Here is an 18,257-nt window from a genome sequence, read left to right as displayed (position 1 = left end):
GATTAGACCTGATCAAGTCGACATTGTTGATGATGCTAGTGTGTGTTACAAGGTCGATGTTTGCTCCAAGCTCAGTCGGCCCCGAGAGTGTTATTTTGGTAGGGGCTGGAGGCCTTTTAGTCAGCAGCACATGCTTCAAACGGGGAGCATCATTAGGCTAATGGTTTATTCGCTCAAGAACTGACATGTGCATTGTCATGTCCTATGTATTTGATGTTTTGTTCGCTGAAACCGTATTCTGTGTTTCCACCATCAAATATCAAACTTGGTGTTTCAGAATTGTGTCAATTTAATTTTCATATGTTATCCGCGTTAAGTCATGAATATATATAAATTTATATTTTACTGGCCGCGAGACTACAGCTAAGATGACATTTATCCACATCCAGTATAATGTTCCTTCGTTTTTAAACATACGTTTGGAAAATGCTATCTATTCAATCGAATGTGATTCTGCTGCATTAATGGTAAAAAATATTTGATTGTTTTTATTGATTTATATCATAGGCATCATATTATATAAGTATATAGCTTTTAGGTTTTTTCTTTTATACTTTTTATTTATCAGATACTCCTCCCCATTATGGTACAGGAAAATTAGATTAATAATACTCTTCACAACGTTTGAATCCTTCTGAATAATATATTTCTCTCTTCACGGTTGCATGCATCTCGACTTCTTGCATTTTAGGATGTTCTTTGTACTCAAGACTACAGTTATTTGATTTTATCGGTTTAATCATGGACCTAATAAAAAAGGCGAAACCATGTCAAATTAATATATATTGTGTTAACTTTTTGTGTTAACTAATGTTAACTTTATTCAGTTTTAACTTAAAAAAATGATTCTTTTAAAATAACCCATTAACACAATTTTTTTTATTTTAAAGTTTGCTTACCAAAATACCATTTAACGAATTATTTTTTTATTGATTAAATTGCATTTTTGACAAGATTAAATAATTATTATATTTTCTTCTTAAATATCCTTCAATAATTTTTAAATTATTAACTTATAATTTTACCAATTTTGTTTTTTTACAATTAATTTTTCCATATGTATGTATTATTTTTACATGAGATCAAAAAAACCTTTATCATTATTTTTCAATCTCAGCATATATACATTAATTGTTCTACATATTAACAGGGGTCAGATTTTTTATTTCAGTGTTAAAATAACGTATATGGATATCAACCAATTAATAAAAGAATCATAAAAAAATATTCGCAAAATTTGGTTAGATCACCATTTATTAAATTTTTCTCTTTTATAATTCCCCATTGACAGAGAGTGTTAGTATTTTAGTCACGTGTTGCCATATGGGACAGCCGTGTTCAACTAACTCACTCAGTATTCAGACTGTGCTGGCCTGCACCTAGAAGAGCGAAGTCCTTTTTGGTTATGACCTTTGCTCTCTCGAATAATTTATTTCATCTTTGAGTAATTACCTCAGCCTTATTATGCAGAATAATAAGGAGCCTTTTCTTGGATTTTGAAAAATAATCCACCTGATGCGACAAAAAAAATTTCATCAAAGGACATTCACACAGCTCACCTTTCGCAACTATCCCAACACACTGTTAACTCTTCCTACACAGTGTGCGTTCATCACTCTGAATCAATAGCTGTGTGGATAATTCCTACATTCAATGTATACAACGCTGGGTTTTGACCGCCGTGTCCCAATTCTGCAAGGTTTGCTATAACCGGGCCTGCTTCACGTACTTTCCGGCTCCTTGGTTAGAGAAACGAAAAAATCAAACCCGAGTTTCGGTCATTCGTTAGCGTTACCCCTTTCCCACAATATCTTCAGACCCAAGTTTATTTAATAAGTTATGCACATGCATGTGAATATATCTGTTTTAGCCATTTAGCCACTGCAAACATTGTTATCGAGATGGGTAATATATGCGTAATAATAACACCGATATTATTGCTCGGTCAAATTAAATGGATAACGTTCAAATTGTATCTCAAGTCAAGGTTTCAACTGTTTCGTTCAAGAGTTAATTTAATTTTTTGTTAGCACTGTCAGACGGTGTGGACCGCCGTCCAGTTTGCAGTGAGGTATATGGCCCTTGGTTACTGCTAGGACCTCCTGCCCTATAAATTCTCTTCTACCTTGCATCATGCTTCCCACACTTACTTGCTCTGCATCTTTTATACTGGTCCATTTTATATCGTCGCTTTCATCTATCTCTGATATTTATTGTGATTGCTATAGATACATGTGTGAAAGCTTTGCCTTTACTGCCTTAGATATAATCGTTATCAGGCATGACATAATTCTTAACTAAGTCCTTGAGATTTCAGCATATTTTTTCGATTTTCGTGGTTCTTACGTCGTCATTTTCTTAAGATGTTAGTATCCTTTTGTCTTTTTTTCGTGGCAGCTTTATGACAAATTCAACTTTTATATGTGTGTGATTTATTTTCTTTAATTATAGTAGGCGTAAAACGCCTATATATATTGTATATGTTACAAAATTTACAGTTTCTTCTTATATGTTTATTTCTAGATGTGTACCTGTATATATAGATTGTCATATGTCATGTATGTGTGTGTGTGTGTGTGTGTGTGTGTGTGTGTGTGTGTGTCTGCATATTTCTCAATTTCTATGAATCTCCTCAGTAAATCTTCCCAGTGCAGAAAATGGTTTTTGGTTTTCACTGGCGAATTTTTTTCCCATGTAATTTTTTTACGCCATTGCTTCTTAACCTTGCCCCACATCCATGAGAATCTGTATTTCTGGGTATGTGTTTCTAAGTGGGTAAAGGAGAATAATGCACACTAGGTAAGATGTCATGAGTTTATAATTGTTATTATTCCCAAAGTGTTCGTCATCCATTTCATTTGTTGCATGTGAGACGTATAAACATGTGGCACACTGTTGTTATTGTTGCTTTGTTGAGTTGGTCTTGCGATTTCTACATATCTCTTTCTATCGCAGCACAAGTGTTTAACAGATTTTGCCTGGACTATGAGTAAACCCTTCACTGATTATGAGTAAATACTGTATATTATATATTATATACTTATATACTTATACGTATGCCTCTAATTACCATGATAATCGTTTTGTGTTCGTCTTTCTCCGATTATTTTAATAGATACAATCATTGTTAGCCAAATAATGAAACATTAATTCATAATTGCTGTTATAAAAAAGGAAGTTAATCATTGGCGTCATTCTTATGATATGCATAATCGGTGTTAAATTTATTTTCACTTTCTTTGTTCCGCCCTCCATGTGGATTGTGTTTTTTCGTGTGTAATTGTGTCTCCTCATTTAGATTTTCCTTAATTAATTTCTAGAATTCTATGTACTTATTCATTTTACCAATTTATCGTATTCTTATTCTAATCAATAGGACCCTTTTTTCCCCTTTCAGGTTTATGCAAACACAATCATAAACACGGTCATGTTTGTATTACCTGTTAGAATTTATCAGGTCCCCAGCTCATATTTTCATCTCCGGTTGGTCAAAGACCGAAATCCCCCAGATGGATCAGACTTTTGATTCTGTTAAAGACCTTTCACTTATTTCTGACAAAAACTAGTGCATTAAAGTAAGGATTTTGAGGATGTGGAAGGTTCCCTCATATGAAAAGAGTTACTCCCAACCTTCAATGGAGTTGGTTGTCCTCGACAAAGAGGTACGTTTCCACCTTTTTTTACTTCTTTTATGTTCTTGCCCTTAGTTGTTCGTCACTTCTGTCATATCAGCCGTGTCTTTATATCTACTTCTATCATTGTCAGGGAACTCGAATCCATTATTTCATTCGATCCTTTCATTACCGTCCTTTTGAATCGATTCTTGAGGAGGGCAAGGTGTTTGTTCTGGCCAACTTCACAATTGACTCAAACTCGTTGAAATTCAAGCCCACTAAGCATAATATGAGGATCATATTTAAGAGGGACACCTTGGTTTCGAGTGCCGAGGATATAGATATTCCAATTGAGTCGTTTGATTTCGTGCCAACCAAGGAAATCCTATCTTCGGTTAGGGATGACTTATTTCTTATTGGTATGCACGTTGGTGTCCTCATTGTGTCACCCACATCCATGTTATCTGCCTAGAATATCATTTATTCACCTCTTCCAAATGTTTGTTAATGCCAGCTTATCTTGTGTTTACCTTGCTCAGATTTTATTGGGCTTCTATCCACAAAGAGTGACTTAATACCTTTTGAAAAAAAATACAGAAGTCACACTACATGAAAATCGAGCTTGATGATCTGAGGTCAGTTTTTCCATTTTATTGTGTGCAAAAAATTTGGGTATCTCATTTATGCCACAATCCATACTTACCTCTGATTATGTTGCTTAATGCTTATAACTGTTATATGTTAATCCCCATCAAAAATACTTGTGGACCCAAAAGTGGCAGTGAGAAGCTATCATGCACCTTGTTGGAAAATTATGCATATGAATTTGTCACTCTTCTTGATGCCAACAAGGCAACTGAATATATAATCGTGCTTCAATTTGCAAAAATGAAGTTCTATAATGGTATATTTAAATTTGGCAAATTTGCAAGAAACCTGCTTCTATGTAACCAAGTATTTGTCGAATCAAATATAATTTTGTTTCAGGTGTTATGACTATCACCAACACAAACTACACAATAAGGCTCATGGTGAATGTTGACCTTGAAGTGGTTAGGAAATTCCGCCAAAAGTCCGGATCTTTAACAAAGCCTTTCATTTTTTGTCACTAATCTTTAACAAGCAACTTAACACATTTAAATCTTAGTTGTGATATGGTAATGTTGTTTTTTTTTCCATGCAAGGATGATTGGACTTGGTAGCAAGCTTACCACAAGCGTTGATGTTATAGGCCGGGTAGTAAGGCATTCTCCTGCTGAAGATTTTCTCAGCCTTACACCTTATGCACCAATATATCAGATAAAGCAAACTGTTGAGGTGTGTTGATTGGGTGCTTCCAATTTTAAAACAGTTTCCCAACACCCATTTACATATGTTGTTGGTGGAAATCGACATGATACAGTTCAATATATGCGTTCCATGTTTTCATGCGATACACGGCCCTTTGGAGGAATGTTTTAAATTAATTTTCCTGCATGCATTTTTTCCCTATCTTTTTCTGCAGAAATCGACCTATGTGACCTGTGAGACTGTCATCGACATTGACAGAGATCATGCATGGTGGTACAAGGCTTGCAGGCAATGCACACAGGGACTGGAGTCACTTACTGACCAATTTTATTGTGCCAAATGTGATGTTTACGCTTCAACTTTTTTTGCAAGGTCGGTGACCATTCATGTGTGGTTCTTTTGTTCCTGTGTCCTCTCCTTATAGTAAAAAAATTGCAGTGGGTTTTTTTAGATTGATGCTATACTAGAATTGACATTGGTCCCTTCAAACGGACCCATTGCAAGTATGTTTTTGTGATTGAATCTGGTGAGACCATTTGCAGCCTCACCAATATGACACTCTTTTTTTATGTGAATTTATTTGTGCCCGAAGGTTTTGCATTCAGGTTCGGGTTGTCGATGACTCAGATACAGCAACCTTTGTTCTCTCTGAGAATTACACCTCAAAGTTCTTAGGTTTATCTGCCATTGACATCTGCAGCGATCTGCTTGCTAAGGTTCATGATTTGTAGTTTGTTTCCTTTTAGCCTCATATTTTGTGAACTCTTCGACTGAAGACTGACTGACTTCTTATTTTGCACAAAAAGGGTTATGGAAGGGATCATTTCCCAGGGGAGCTGAATGCACTAATTGAGAAGACACTCCTTTTCAAGCTAACTGTTAGGCATGATAGCCTAAATAAATTTCAGGCGTGCGTGATCACCGTGTCTAGGATATGTTCTGATCCAGAAATTATGGCCTCACTTGCTTTAGAAAACAATATTAATTTGGTACCTTACTTTGATTAATACATGAAGGCGTTTCAATTTGCATTCCTTATTCAACTGTTGCACCTTTTTATGTTCCATAGCGCTTTCTAATCTGACTCTCATGTGTCTCAGGACATATTGCAGAAGGTGACCACAGCCTCGGGTGATCGCAGTGGTGAATTGATTCGAACTGGGAGCATCGGCGGCGTTGCTGGTTCCATCACCCCTCCGAGCTCCAAAGCCGCAACTATTTGTGAGGCAGACGCTGACCACATGGCTACACATACACCTGTGAAGCGGATCTGCATTAGATATGATGATATCAGCTCTTCCCGTGCCTCTTTCACTGCATCCAAGAGTCTACTGCCTACATTTGAGAGGTGCATGTGATGAGCGGATAATTTATACGCTTTTTGGCATTGTTTTTAGTATGTTTTTAGTAGGATCTAGTTACTTTTAGGGATATTTTTATTAGTTTTTATGTTAAATTCACATTTCTGGACTTTACTATGAGTTTATGTGTTTTTCTGTGATTTCAGGTATTTTCTGGCTGAAATTGAGGGACTTGAGCAGAAATCAGACTCAGAGGTTGAAGAAGGACTGCTGATGCTGTTGGATTCTGACCTCCCTGCACTAAAAGTGGATTTTCTGGAGCTACAGAACTCGAAATGGCGTGCTTCCAATTGCGTTGGAAAGTAGACATCCAGGGCTTTCCAGAAATATATAATAATCCATACTTTGGCCAAGAATAGATGACGTAAACTGGCGTTCAACGCCAGCCTTCTACCCAAATCTGGCGTCCAGCGCCAGAAAAGGAGCCAAAACCAGAGTTGAACGCCCAAACTGGCACAAATATTGGCGTTCAACTCTAAGAAGGACCTCTACACGTACAACACTCAAGCTCAGCCCAAACACACACCAAGTGGGCCCAGGAAGTGGATTTATGCATCAAATACTTACTCATGTAAACCCTAGTAGCTAGTTTATTATAAATAGGACCTTTTACTATTGTATTAGGCATCTTGGATCAGCTTTTGATCTTTGATCAGTTGTATGCTATCTTAGATCATGTTTGAGGGCTGGCCATCTCGGCCATGCCTGGACCTTCACTTATGTATTTTTAACGGTAGAGTTTCTATACTCCATAGATTAAGGTGTGGAGCTCTGCTGTTCCTCAAAGATTAATGCAAAGTACTACTGTTTTCTATTCAATTCATCTTATTTCACTTCCAAGATATCCATTCGCACCCAAGAACGTGATGAAGGTGATGATTATGTGTGACGCTCATCATCCTTCTCCTTTATGAACGCGTGCCTGACAAACACTCCCGTTCTACATGAAATAAGCTAGAATGAATATCTCTTAGATCTCCTAACCGGAATCTTCGTGGCGTACGCTAGAATGATGGCGGCATTCAAGAGAATCCGGAAAGTCTAAACCTTGTCTGTGGTATTCCGAGTAGGATTCAATGATTGGATGACTGTGACGAGCTCCTAACTCGCGATTGCAGGGCGTTAGTGACAGATGCAAAAGGATAGTAAATCCTATTCCAGCATGATCGAGAACCGACAGATGAATAGCCGTGCCGTGACAGGGTGCGTGAGCATATTATTCACTGAGAGGATAAGATGAAGCCATTGGCAAGGGTGATGCCTCCAGACGATTAGCCGTGCCGTGACAGGGCATTGGATCATTTTCCCGAGAGATGACCGAAAGTAGCCATTGACAGTGGTGATGTATCACATAAAGCCAGCCATGGAAAGGAGTAAGACTGATTGGATGAAGATAGCAGGAAAGCAGAGGTTCAGAGGAACGAAAAGCATCTCCATTCGCTTATCTGAAATTCCTACCAATGATTTACATAAGTACCTCTATCCCTATTCTATTATTTATTATTCGAAAACTCCATAATTATTTTATATCCGCCTGACTGAGGTTTACAAGGTGACCATAGCTTGCTTCATACCAACAATCTCCGTGGGATTCGACCCTTACTCACGTAAGGTATTACTTGGACGACCCAGTGCACTTGCTGGTTAGTTGTATCGAAGTTGTGACAGATTATGAATGTGTAATCACGATTACGCAAACCAAGTTGCTCACGTGCCAGGAATAGTTTGAGCCTGGACATCACAATTTCGTGCACCAAGTTTTTGGCGCCGTTGCCGGGGATTGTTCGAGTTTGGACAACTGACGGTTCATCTTGTTGCTCAGATTAGGTAATTTTCTTTTTATTTTATTTTCAAAAATTTTTCAAAAATATTTCTAAAATTTTCTCATCTGTTTTCGAAAATAATAAAAATGTTTTCAAAAATTTTATTCAAAATTTTTAAGAATGAATTCTAGTGTTTCATGAAGCATGTTGAAGCCTGGCTGGCTGTAAAGCCATGTCCTATTCCTTTGGGAATGAGTATGTCAGGCGTGTCATGTCTGAATTACATGCTGAAGCTTGGCTGGCCATTGGCCATGTCTAGTGTTTTGGACCGGAGCTTTCATTGAAAGCTTGGCTGGCTAGTGAGCCATGTCTAATTCCTGGACTGAAGCTTTAGACTAAGAATGCAAGATTCCTAGAATTCATGTTAAAAATTTTGGAATCCTTATTTTTTCTTTTTCATATAATTTTCGAAAAATACCAAAAAAATTAGAAAATCATAAAAAAAAATCAAAAATACTTTTGTGAATCTTGTTTGAGTCTTGAGTCATGTTATAAGTTTGGTGTCAATTGCATGTGCATCCTGCATTTTTTGAAAATTCTCATGCATTCATAGTGTTCTTCATGATCTTCAAGTTGTTCTTGGTAAGTCTTCTTGTTTGATCTTGATGATTTTTTGTTTTGTGTCTTTTATTGTTTTTCATATGCATTTTTGAATTCTTAGTGTCTAAGCATTAAAGAATTCTAAGTTTGGTGTCTTGCATGTTTTCCTTGCATTAAAAATTTTTCAAAAATATGTTCTTGGTGTTCATCATGATCTTCAAAGTGTTCTTGGTGTTCATCTTGACACTCATATCATTCATGCATGCATTCATTGTTTTGATCTAAAAATTTCATGCATTGCATCATTTTTCTTGTTTTTCCCTTGCATCATAAAAATTTCAAAAATCAAAAAAATATCTTTCCCTTTTTCTCTCATCAAATTCGAAAATTTGGGTTGACTTTTTCAAAAAATTTTAAAAATCAAGTTGTTTCTTATGAGACAAATCAAATTTTCAATTTGAAAATCTTATCTTTTTCAAAATCTTTTTCAAAAATCAAATCTTTTTCAAAATTCTTAATTATTTTCGAAAATTCCAAAAATATTTTTCAAAAATCTTTTTCTTATTTTTATACCAAATTTTCGAAAATAACATAATTAATTAATGTTTTGATTCAAAAATTTCAAGTTTGTTACTTACTTGTTAAGAAAGATTCAAACTTTAAGTTCTAGAATCATATCTTGTGATTTCTTGTGAATCAAGTCATTAATTGAGATTTTAAAAATCAAATCTTTTTCAAAAACTAATTCCTATCATATCTTTTCAAAAATATCTTCTTATCTTATCTTTTTCAAAAATATCTTTTCAAAATATCTTTTCTAACTTCCTAACTTCTTATCTTTTCAAAATTGGTTTTCAAAATTTGTTTCAACTAACTAACTAACTTTTTGTTTGTTTCTTAACTTTTTCAAAACTACCTAACTAACTCTCTCTCTCTCATTTTCGAAAATATCTTCCCCCTTTTTCAAAATTTCTTTTTAATTAACTATTATTTTAAATTTTAATTCCTAATTTTCGAAAAAAACTACTAACATTTTTCAAAAATCATTTTCAAAAATCACTAACTCCTTTTCAAAAATTATTTTCGAAAATTCTCTCTCTCCCATCTTACTCTATTTATTCATTCATATCCTAAAATCTCATCTCACATATCTAGCCTCCTCACAGTTGTGTTTCTTCCATTATATTACATTCTTTGTCTCCCCCTCTTCTTCTACTCACACAGGGATCCCTATACTGTGGTATAAAGGATCTCTATTATTATTATTATTTTCCTGTGCCTTCTTCTTTGTCATATGAGCAGGAGCAAGGATAAGAACATTCTTGTGGAAGCAGATCCAGAGCCTGAAAGGACTTTGAAGAAAAAATTAAGAGAAGCTAAAATACAACAATCCAGAAATAACCTTTCAGAAATTTTTGAACAGGAAGAAGAGATGGCAGCCGAAAATAATAATAATGTAAGGAAGATGCTTGGTGACTTTACTGCACCTAATTCCAATTTACATGGAAGAAGCATCTCCATTCCTGCCATTGGAGCAAACAACTTTGAGCTGAAACCTCAATTAGTTTCTCTGATGCAGCAGAACTGCAAGTTTCATGGACTTCCATCTGAAGATCCTTTTCAGTTCTTAACTGAATTCTTGCAGATATGTGATACTGTTAAGACTAATGGAGTAGATCCTGAAGTCTACAGGCTCATGCTTTTCCCTTTTGCTGTAAGAGACAGAGCTAGATTATGGTTGGATTCTCAACCCAAAGACAGCCTGAACTCTTGGGATAAGCTGGTCACGGCTTTCTTAGCCAAGTACTTTCCTCCTCAAAAGCTGAGCAAGCTTAGAGCTGATGTTCAAACCTTCAGACAGAAAGAAGGTGAATCCCTCTATGAAGCTTGGGAAAGATACAAACAGTTGACCAAAAAGTGTCCTTCTGACATGCTTTCAGAATGGACCATCCTGGATATATTCTATGATGGTTTATTTGAGCTATCAAAGATGTCACTGGACACTTCTGCAGGTGGATCCATTCACCTAAAGAAAACGCCTGCAGAAGCTCAAGAACTCATTGACATGGTTGCTAATAACCAGTTCATGTACACTTCTGAAAGGAATCCTGTGAATAATGGGACGCCTATGAAGAAGGGAGTTCTTGAAGTTGATACTCTGAATGCCATACTGGCTCAGAATAAAATATTGACTCAGCAAGTCAATATGATCTCTCAGAGTCTGCATGGAATGCAAGCTGCATCCAACAGTACTCAAGAGGCTTCTTATGAAGAAGAAGCTTATGATCCTGAGAACCCTGCAATAGCAGAGGTGAATTACTTAGGTGAACCTTATGGAAACACCTACAACTCAACATGGAGAAATCATCCAAATTTCTCATGGAAGGATCAAAAGCCTCAACAAGGCTTTAATAATGGTGGAAGAAACAGGTTTAACAATAATAAACCTTTTCCATCATCAACTTAGCAACAGACAGAGAACTCTGAACAAAATGCTTCTAATTTAGCAAATCTAGTCTCTGATCTATCTAAGGCCACTGTGAGTTTCATGAATGAAACAAGGTCTTCCATTAGGAATTTGGAAGCACAAGTGGGCCAGCTGAGTAAAAGGATCACTGAAATCCCTCCCAGTACTCTCCCAAGCAATACAGAAGAGAATCCAAAAGGAGAGTGCAAGGCCATTGACATAAGCAAAATGGCCGAAACCAATGAGGGAAAGGAGGACGTGAATCCCAAGGAGGAAGACCTCTTGGGACGTCCAGTGACCAACAAGGAGCTTCCCTCTGAGGAACTAAAGGACTCTGAGGCTCATCTAGAGACCATAGAGATTCCATTGAACCTCCTTATGCCCTTCATGAGCTCTGATGAGTATTCCTCTTCTGAAGAGAATGAGGATGTTACTGAAGAGCAAACTGCCAAGTTTCTTGGTGCAATCATGAAGCTGAATGCCAAATTATTTGGCATTGATACTTGGAAAGTTGAACCTCCCTTGTTCATCAATGAACTGAGTGATCTGGATCAACTGACATTGCCTCAGAAGAGACAGAATCCTGGAAAGTTCATAATACCCTGTACCATAGGCACCATGATCTTTAAGGCCCTGTGTGACCTTGGTTCAAGGATAAACCTCATGCCGCTCTCTGTAATAGAGAAACTGGGAATCTATGGGGTGCAAGCTGCTAGAATCTCATTAGAGATGGCAGACAACTCAAGAAAACAGGCTTATGGACAAGTAGAGGATGTGCTAGTAAAGGTTGAGGGCCTTTACATCCCTACTGATTTCATAGTCCTGGATACTGGAAAGGAAGAGGATGAATCCATCATCCTATGAAGACCTTTCCTGGCCACAGCAAGAGCTGTGATTGATGTTGACAGAGATGAACTAGTCCTTCAATGGAATGAGGACTTCCTTGTGTTTAAAACTCAAGGATCTCCCTCTGCAACCATGGAGAGGAAGCATGAAAAGCTTCTCTCAAAGCAGAGCCAACCAGAGCCCCCACAGTCAAACTCTAAGTTTGGTGTTGGGAGGCCACAACCAAACTCTAAGTTTGGTGTTGAACTCCCATATCCAAACTCTAAGTTTGGTGTTGGAGAGTCTTAACAAAGCTCTGCACATCTGTGAGGCTCCATGAGAGCCCACTGTCAAGCTATTGACATTAAAGAAGCGCTTGTTGGGAGGCAACCCAATTTCTATTTATCTAACTATATTTTTCTTAATTATATGTCTTTGTAGGTTCATGATCATGTGGAGTCACAAAATAAATATAAAAATTGAAAACGGAATTAAAAACAGCAGAAGAAAAATCACACCCTGGAGGAGCATCTGTCTGGCGTTCAACGCCAGAACAGAGCATGGTGCTGGCACTGAACGCCCAAAATGGGCAGCTTCTGGGCGCTGAACGCCAGAACAGGCATGGTTCTGGCGTTCAACGCCAGAAATGGCACACAAATGGGCGTTGAACGCCCAAAATGGCCACCAACCTGGCGCTGAATGCCCAGAGTTGGGTACAAAGGCATTTTTACATGCCTAATGGGTGCAGGGATGTAAATCCTTGAACACCTCGGGATCTGTGGACCCCACAGGATCCACTCAGGATCTGTGGACCCCACAGGATCCCCACATACCTCCACTCACTTCTTCTTACCACTCTCTTTCACACAACCCCATAAACACTCTTCCCCAAAAACCCCTCACCAATCACCTCAAACACTCTTCCCCATCACCTCTTCACCACTCACATCCATCCACTCTTCCCCATAAACCTACCTCATAAACTCCACCTACCTTCAAAATTCAAAACTAATTTCCCACCCAAACCCACCCATATGGCCGAACCTTACCCCCCCTCCCTTCCCTATATAAAGCCGTCTATTCTTCATCAAATTCACACAACACACCCCTCTACACCCTTCTTCGCCGAAACCACATCTCCCTCTCCCTCTCCATATTTCTTCTTCTTCTTCTTCTATTCTTTTGTTTATTGCTCGAGGGCGAGCAATATTCTAAGTTTGGTGTGGTAAAAGCATAAGCTTTTTGTTTTTCCATTACCATTGATGGCATCTAAGACCGGAGAATCCTCTAGAAGAGGGAAAGGGAAGATAAAAGCTTCCACATCCGAGTCATGGGAGATGGAAAGGTTCATCTCCAAAGCCCATCAAGACCACTTCTATGATGTTGTGGATAAGAAAAAGGTGATCCCCGAGGTCCCTTTCAAACTCAAAAGAAATGAGTATCCGGAGATCCGACATGAAATTCAAAAAAGAGGTTGGGAAGTTCTAACAAATCCCATCCAACAAGTCGGCATCCTAATGGTTCAAGAGTTCTATGCTAATGCATGGATCACCAAGAACCATGATCAAAGTAAGAACCCGGATCCAAAGAACTATGTTACAATGGTTCGGGAGAAATACTTAGATTTTAGTCCGGAAAATGTGAGGTTGGCGTTTAACTTGCCCATGATGCAAGGAGATGAACGCCCCTACACTAGAAGGGTCAACTTTAATCAAAGGTTGGACCAAGTCCTTATGGACATATGCGTGGAAGGAGCTCAATGGAAGGTTGACTCCAAAGGCAAGCCGGTTCAACTAAGAAGATTGGACCTCAAGCCTGTAGCTAGAGGATGGTTGGAGTTCATTCAATGCTCAATCATTCCCACTAGCAACCGGTTTGAAGTTACTATAGACCGGGCCATCATGATCCATAGCATCATGATTGGAGAAGAGGTGGAAGTTCATGAGATTATACCTCAAGAACTCTACAAGGTGGCTGACAAGTCCTCCACTATGGCAAGGTTAGCCTTTCCTCACCTCATCTGCCACCTATGCAATTCGGCTGGGATTGACATAGAGGGAGATATCCTCATTAAAGAGGACAAGCCCATCACTAAGAAAAAGATGGAGCAAGCAAGAGAGCCCAGTCATGGAGCTCAAGAGGCGCAAGAAGCTCATTTCCATGAGATCCCGGAGATGCCTCAAATGCACTTTCCTCCACAAAATTATTGGGAGCAAATCAACACCTCCCTAGGAGAATTGAGTTCCAATATGGGACAACTAAGGGTGGAACATCAAGAGCACTCCATCATGCTTCATGAAATAAGAGAAGATCAAAAAGCAATGAGGGAGGAGCAACAAAGACAAGGAAGAGACATAGAAGAGCTCAAGGACATCATTGGTTCCTCAAGAAGGAAACGCCACCATCACTAAGGTGGATTCATTCCTTGTTCTTGTTTCCTCTGTTTTTCGTTTTCTATGTTATGTGCTTATCTATGTTTGTGTCTTCATTACATGATCATTAGTAGTTAGTAACTATGTCTTAAAGTTATGAATGTCCTATGAATCCATCACCTCTCTTAAATGAAAAATGTTTTAATTCAAAAGAACAAGAAGTACATGAGTTTCGAATTTATCCTTGAACTTAGCTTAATTATATTGATGTGGTGACAATGCTTCTTGTTTTCTGAATGTATGCTTGAACAGTGCATATGTCTTTTGAAGTTGTTGTTCAAGAATGTTAAATATGTTGGCTCTTGAAAGAATGATGACTAGGAGATATGTTATTTGATAATCTGAAAAATCATAAAAATGATTCTTGAAGCAAGAAAAAGCAGCAAAGAACAAAGCTTGCAGAAAAAAAAAAAAAAAAAAAAAAGGGGCGAAAAAAAATAGAAAAAAAATAGAAAGAAAAAGAAAAAGCAAGCAGAAAAAGCCAATAACCCTTAAAACCAAAAGGCAAGGGCAAATAAAAAGGATCCCAAGGCTTTGAGCATCAGTGGATAGGAGGGCCTAAAGGAATAAAATCCTGGTCTAAGCGGCTAAACCAAGCTGTCCCTAACCATGTGCTTGTGGCGTGTAGGTGTCAAGTGAAAACTTGAGACTGAGCAGTTAAAGTCAAGGTCCAAAGCAAAAAAAAAAAGAGTGTGCTTAAGAACCCTGGACACCTCTAATTGGGGACTTTAGCAAAGCTGAGTCACAATCTGAAAAGGTTCACCCAATTATGTGTCTGTGGCATTTATGTATCCGGTGGTAATACTGGAAAACAAAGTACTTAGGGCCACGGCCAAGACTCATAAAGAAGCTGTGTTCAAGAATCATCATACTGAACTAGGAGAGTCAATAACACTATTCGAAATCTAAAGTTCCTATAGATGCCAATCATTCTGAACCTCAATGGATAAAGTGAGATGCCAAAACTATTCAAGAGGCAAAAAGCTATAAGTCCCGCTCATATGATTGGAGCTATGTTTCATTGATAGTTTGGAATTTATAGTATATTCTCTTCTTTTTATCCTATTTGATTTTCAGTTGCTTGGGAACAAGCAACAATTTAAGTTTGGTGTTGTGATGAGCGGATAATTTATACGCTTTTTGGCATTGTTTTTAGTATGTTTTTAGTAGGATCTAGTTACTTTTAGGGATGTTTTTATTAGTTTTTATGTTAAATTCACATTTCTGGACTTTACTATGAGTTTATGTGTTTTTCTGTGATTTCAGGTATTTTCTGGCTGAAATTGAGGGACTTGAGCAGAAATCAGATTCAGAGGTTGAAGAATGACTGCTGATGCTGTTGGATTCTGACCTCCCTGCACTCAAAGTGGATTTTCTGGAGCTACAGAACTCGAAATGGCGTGCTTCCAATTGCGTTGGAAAGTAGACATCTAGGGATTTCCAGCAATATATAATAGTCCATACTTTGGCCAAGAATAGACGACATAAACTGGCGTTCAACGCCAGCCTTCTACCCAAATCTGGCGTCCAGCGCCAGAAAAGGAGCCAAAACCAGAGTTGAACGCCCAAACTGGCACAAATACTGGCGTTCAACTCCAAGAAGGACCTCTACACGTACAACACTCAAGCTCAGCCCAAACACACACCAAGTGGGCCCAGGAAGTGGATTTATGCATCAAATACTTACTCATGTAAACCCTAGTAGCTAGTTTATTATAAATAGGACCTTTTACTATTGTATTAGGCATCTTGGATCAGCTTTTGATCTTTGATCAGTTGTATGCTATCTTAGATCACGTTTGAGGGCTAGCCATCTCGGCCATGCCTGGACCTTCACTTATGTATTTTTAACAGTAGAGTTTCTACGCTCCATAGATTAAGGTGTGGAGCTCTGCTGTTCCTCAAAGATTAATGCAAAGTACTACTGTTTTCTATTCAATTCATCTTATTTCACTTCCAAGATATCCATTCGCACCCAAGAACGTGATGAAGGTGATGATTATGTGTGACGCTCATCATCCTTCTCCTTTATAAACGCGTGCTTGACAAACACTCCCGTTCTACATGAAATAAGCTAGAATGAATATCTCTTAGATCTCCTAACCGGAATCTTCGTGGCGTACGCTAGAATGATGGCGGCATTCAAGAGAATCCGGAAAGTCTAAACCTTGTCTGTGGTATTCCGAGTAGGATTCAATGATTGGATGACTGTGACGAGCTCCTAACTCGCGATTGCAGGGCATTAGTGACAAACGCAAAAGGATAGTAAATCCTATTCCAGCATGATCAAGAACCGACAGATGAATAGCCGTGCCGTGACAGGGTGCGTGAGCATATTATTCACTGAGAGGATAAGATGAAGCCATTGGCAAGGGTAATGCCTCCAGACGATTAGCCGTGCCGTGACAAGGCATTGGATCATTTTCCCGAGAGATGACCGAAAGTAGCCATTGACAGTGGTGATGTATCACATAAAGCCAGCCATGGAAAGGAGTAAGACTGATCGGATGAAGATAGCAGGAAAGCAGAGGTTCAGAGGAACGAAAAGCATCTCCATTCGCTTATCTGAAATTCCTACCAATGATTTACATAAGTACCTCTATCCCTATTCTATTATTTATTATTCGAAAACTCCATAATTATTTTATATCCACCTGACTGAGGTTTACAAGGTGACCATAGCTTGCTTCATACCAACAATCTCCGTGGGATTCGACCCTTACTCACGTAAGGTATTACTTGGACGACCCAGTGCACTTGCTGGTTAGTTGTATCGAAGTTGTGACAGATTATGAATGTGTAATCACGATTACGCAAACCAAGTTGCTCACGTGCCAGGAATAGTTTGAGCCTGGACATCACAATTTCGTGCACCAGCATGCCAGGGAATGCCAATGATCATGTTGCCGAGGATATCTGAGCCGGTCATCCCTTCATGCCAGAGCAATCATTAAAAATAAAGCCAGCCAAACTGCTCGGTGTTAAATAAAGCGCTCTGCATCTTTTGTTTTATGAACTTTACTGTTATGCTTGGTTAGCCTTCCTAATGTTACATTTAAAATTGTCATTAATTTTTTCATGTTCACATCAGCGATGTGTATCTCACCTAAAGATGCTGCTTGCATCATCTCATGTTCGTCGTCATTAATTAGTTTGACCGGTCATAAGGTTAGATATACTGGCCGATCTTGATTGGGCTATTGGTCTAGTCTGGATTGAGATGCCACATATTGATACCACCCTTAGTTTATAGGATGGTCAATTCATACTTCTATGTGGTATTGTGTTCTCTTTCATATGCTATGTCACTTCTGCATTTGGTAACCAAAATATAACGGATATGGTTAACATTGTTGTTTTTGTCAATATTCTCGCTTTCATGGAAGCCATTAGTAAGAGCAAAAAAAATTATACAACTTATAAGCAAACTAATGAAGTATAGGGTACAATGAATTATTTATTAATTATAGTAACATTAAATACAAATATATGCAACCGTATAAGCAATTAGTAAGATAATGTGTATATATATATATATATATATATATATATATATATATATATATATATATATATATATATATATATATATATATATATATATATATATATATATATATATATGTACTATTTGGACGATTAAGGATATTTATATTAACTAACTGATGAACTGAATAATTAATTAGAAAATTATGTTCCCTCTATATAATATACAAGTATAAAAGGATTATATATCTTAATATCTATTTTATATATATATCTCAATATCTCAATCTATTAATAGTGTTTAGTGTTCTAATTACTATTGATAGTGTTTTGTGTTCTGGAGTTTCGTCATCACAACATCAAGGGCAAGCCATTTCAGTTACATCTCACGCTTTCCCACGTTGATGTATCTGTGCTGT

The 18,257-nt window shown here is 37.7% G+C and overlaps 1 protein-coding gene and 1 non-coding gene across 2 annotated transcripts; one reads left to right on the top strand and one right to left on the bottom strand.

Moving 5' to 3' along the window:
• The first annotated feature begins 4,502 nt into the window (after positions 1-4,502).
• On the top strand, positions 4,503-6,262 carry LOC110268385 (uncharacterized). Its single transcript, XM_088490181.1, has 7 exons — positions 4,503-4,518; positions 4,602-4,686; positions 4,799-4,931; positions 5,119-5,276; positions 5,497-5,620; positions 5,711-5,893; positions 6,005-6,262. The coding sequence occupies exons 1-7, from the start codon at positions 4,503-4,505 to the stop codon at positions 6,260-6,262; spliced, it is 957 nt and encodes a 318-aa protein (XP_088346307.1).
• Positions 6,263-10,456: 4,194 nt separating this feature from the next.
• Positions 10,457-10,564, bottom strand: LOC148579451 (small nucleolar RNA R71). The gene has a single exon (XR_015895771.1). It is a non-coding gene; the product is annotated as a small nucleolar RNA R71 (small nucleolar RNA).
• Positions 10,565-18,257: the final 7,693 nt, after the last annotated feature.

Source organism: Arachis ipaensis, chromosome B10 (assembly GCF_059453495.1).
Source record: "Arachis ipaensis isolate K30076 ecotype BB chromosome B10, ASM5945349v1, whole genome shotgun sequence".
NCBI lineage: Eukaryota > Viridiplantae > Streptophyta > Magnoliopsida > Fabales > Fabaceae > Arachis > Arachis ipaensis.
This window is presented reverse-complemented; position numbering and strand designations above follow the sequence as displayed.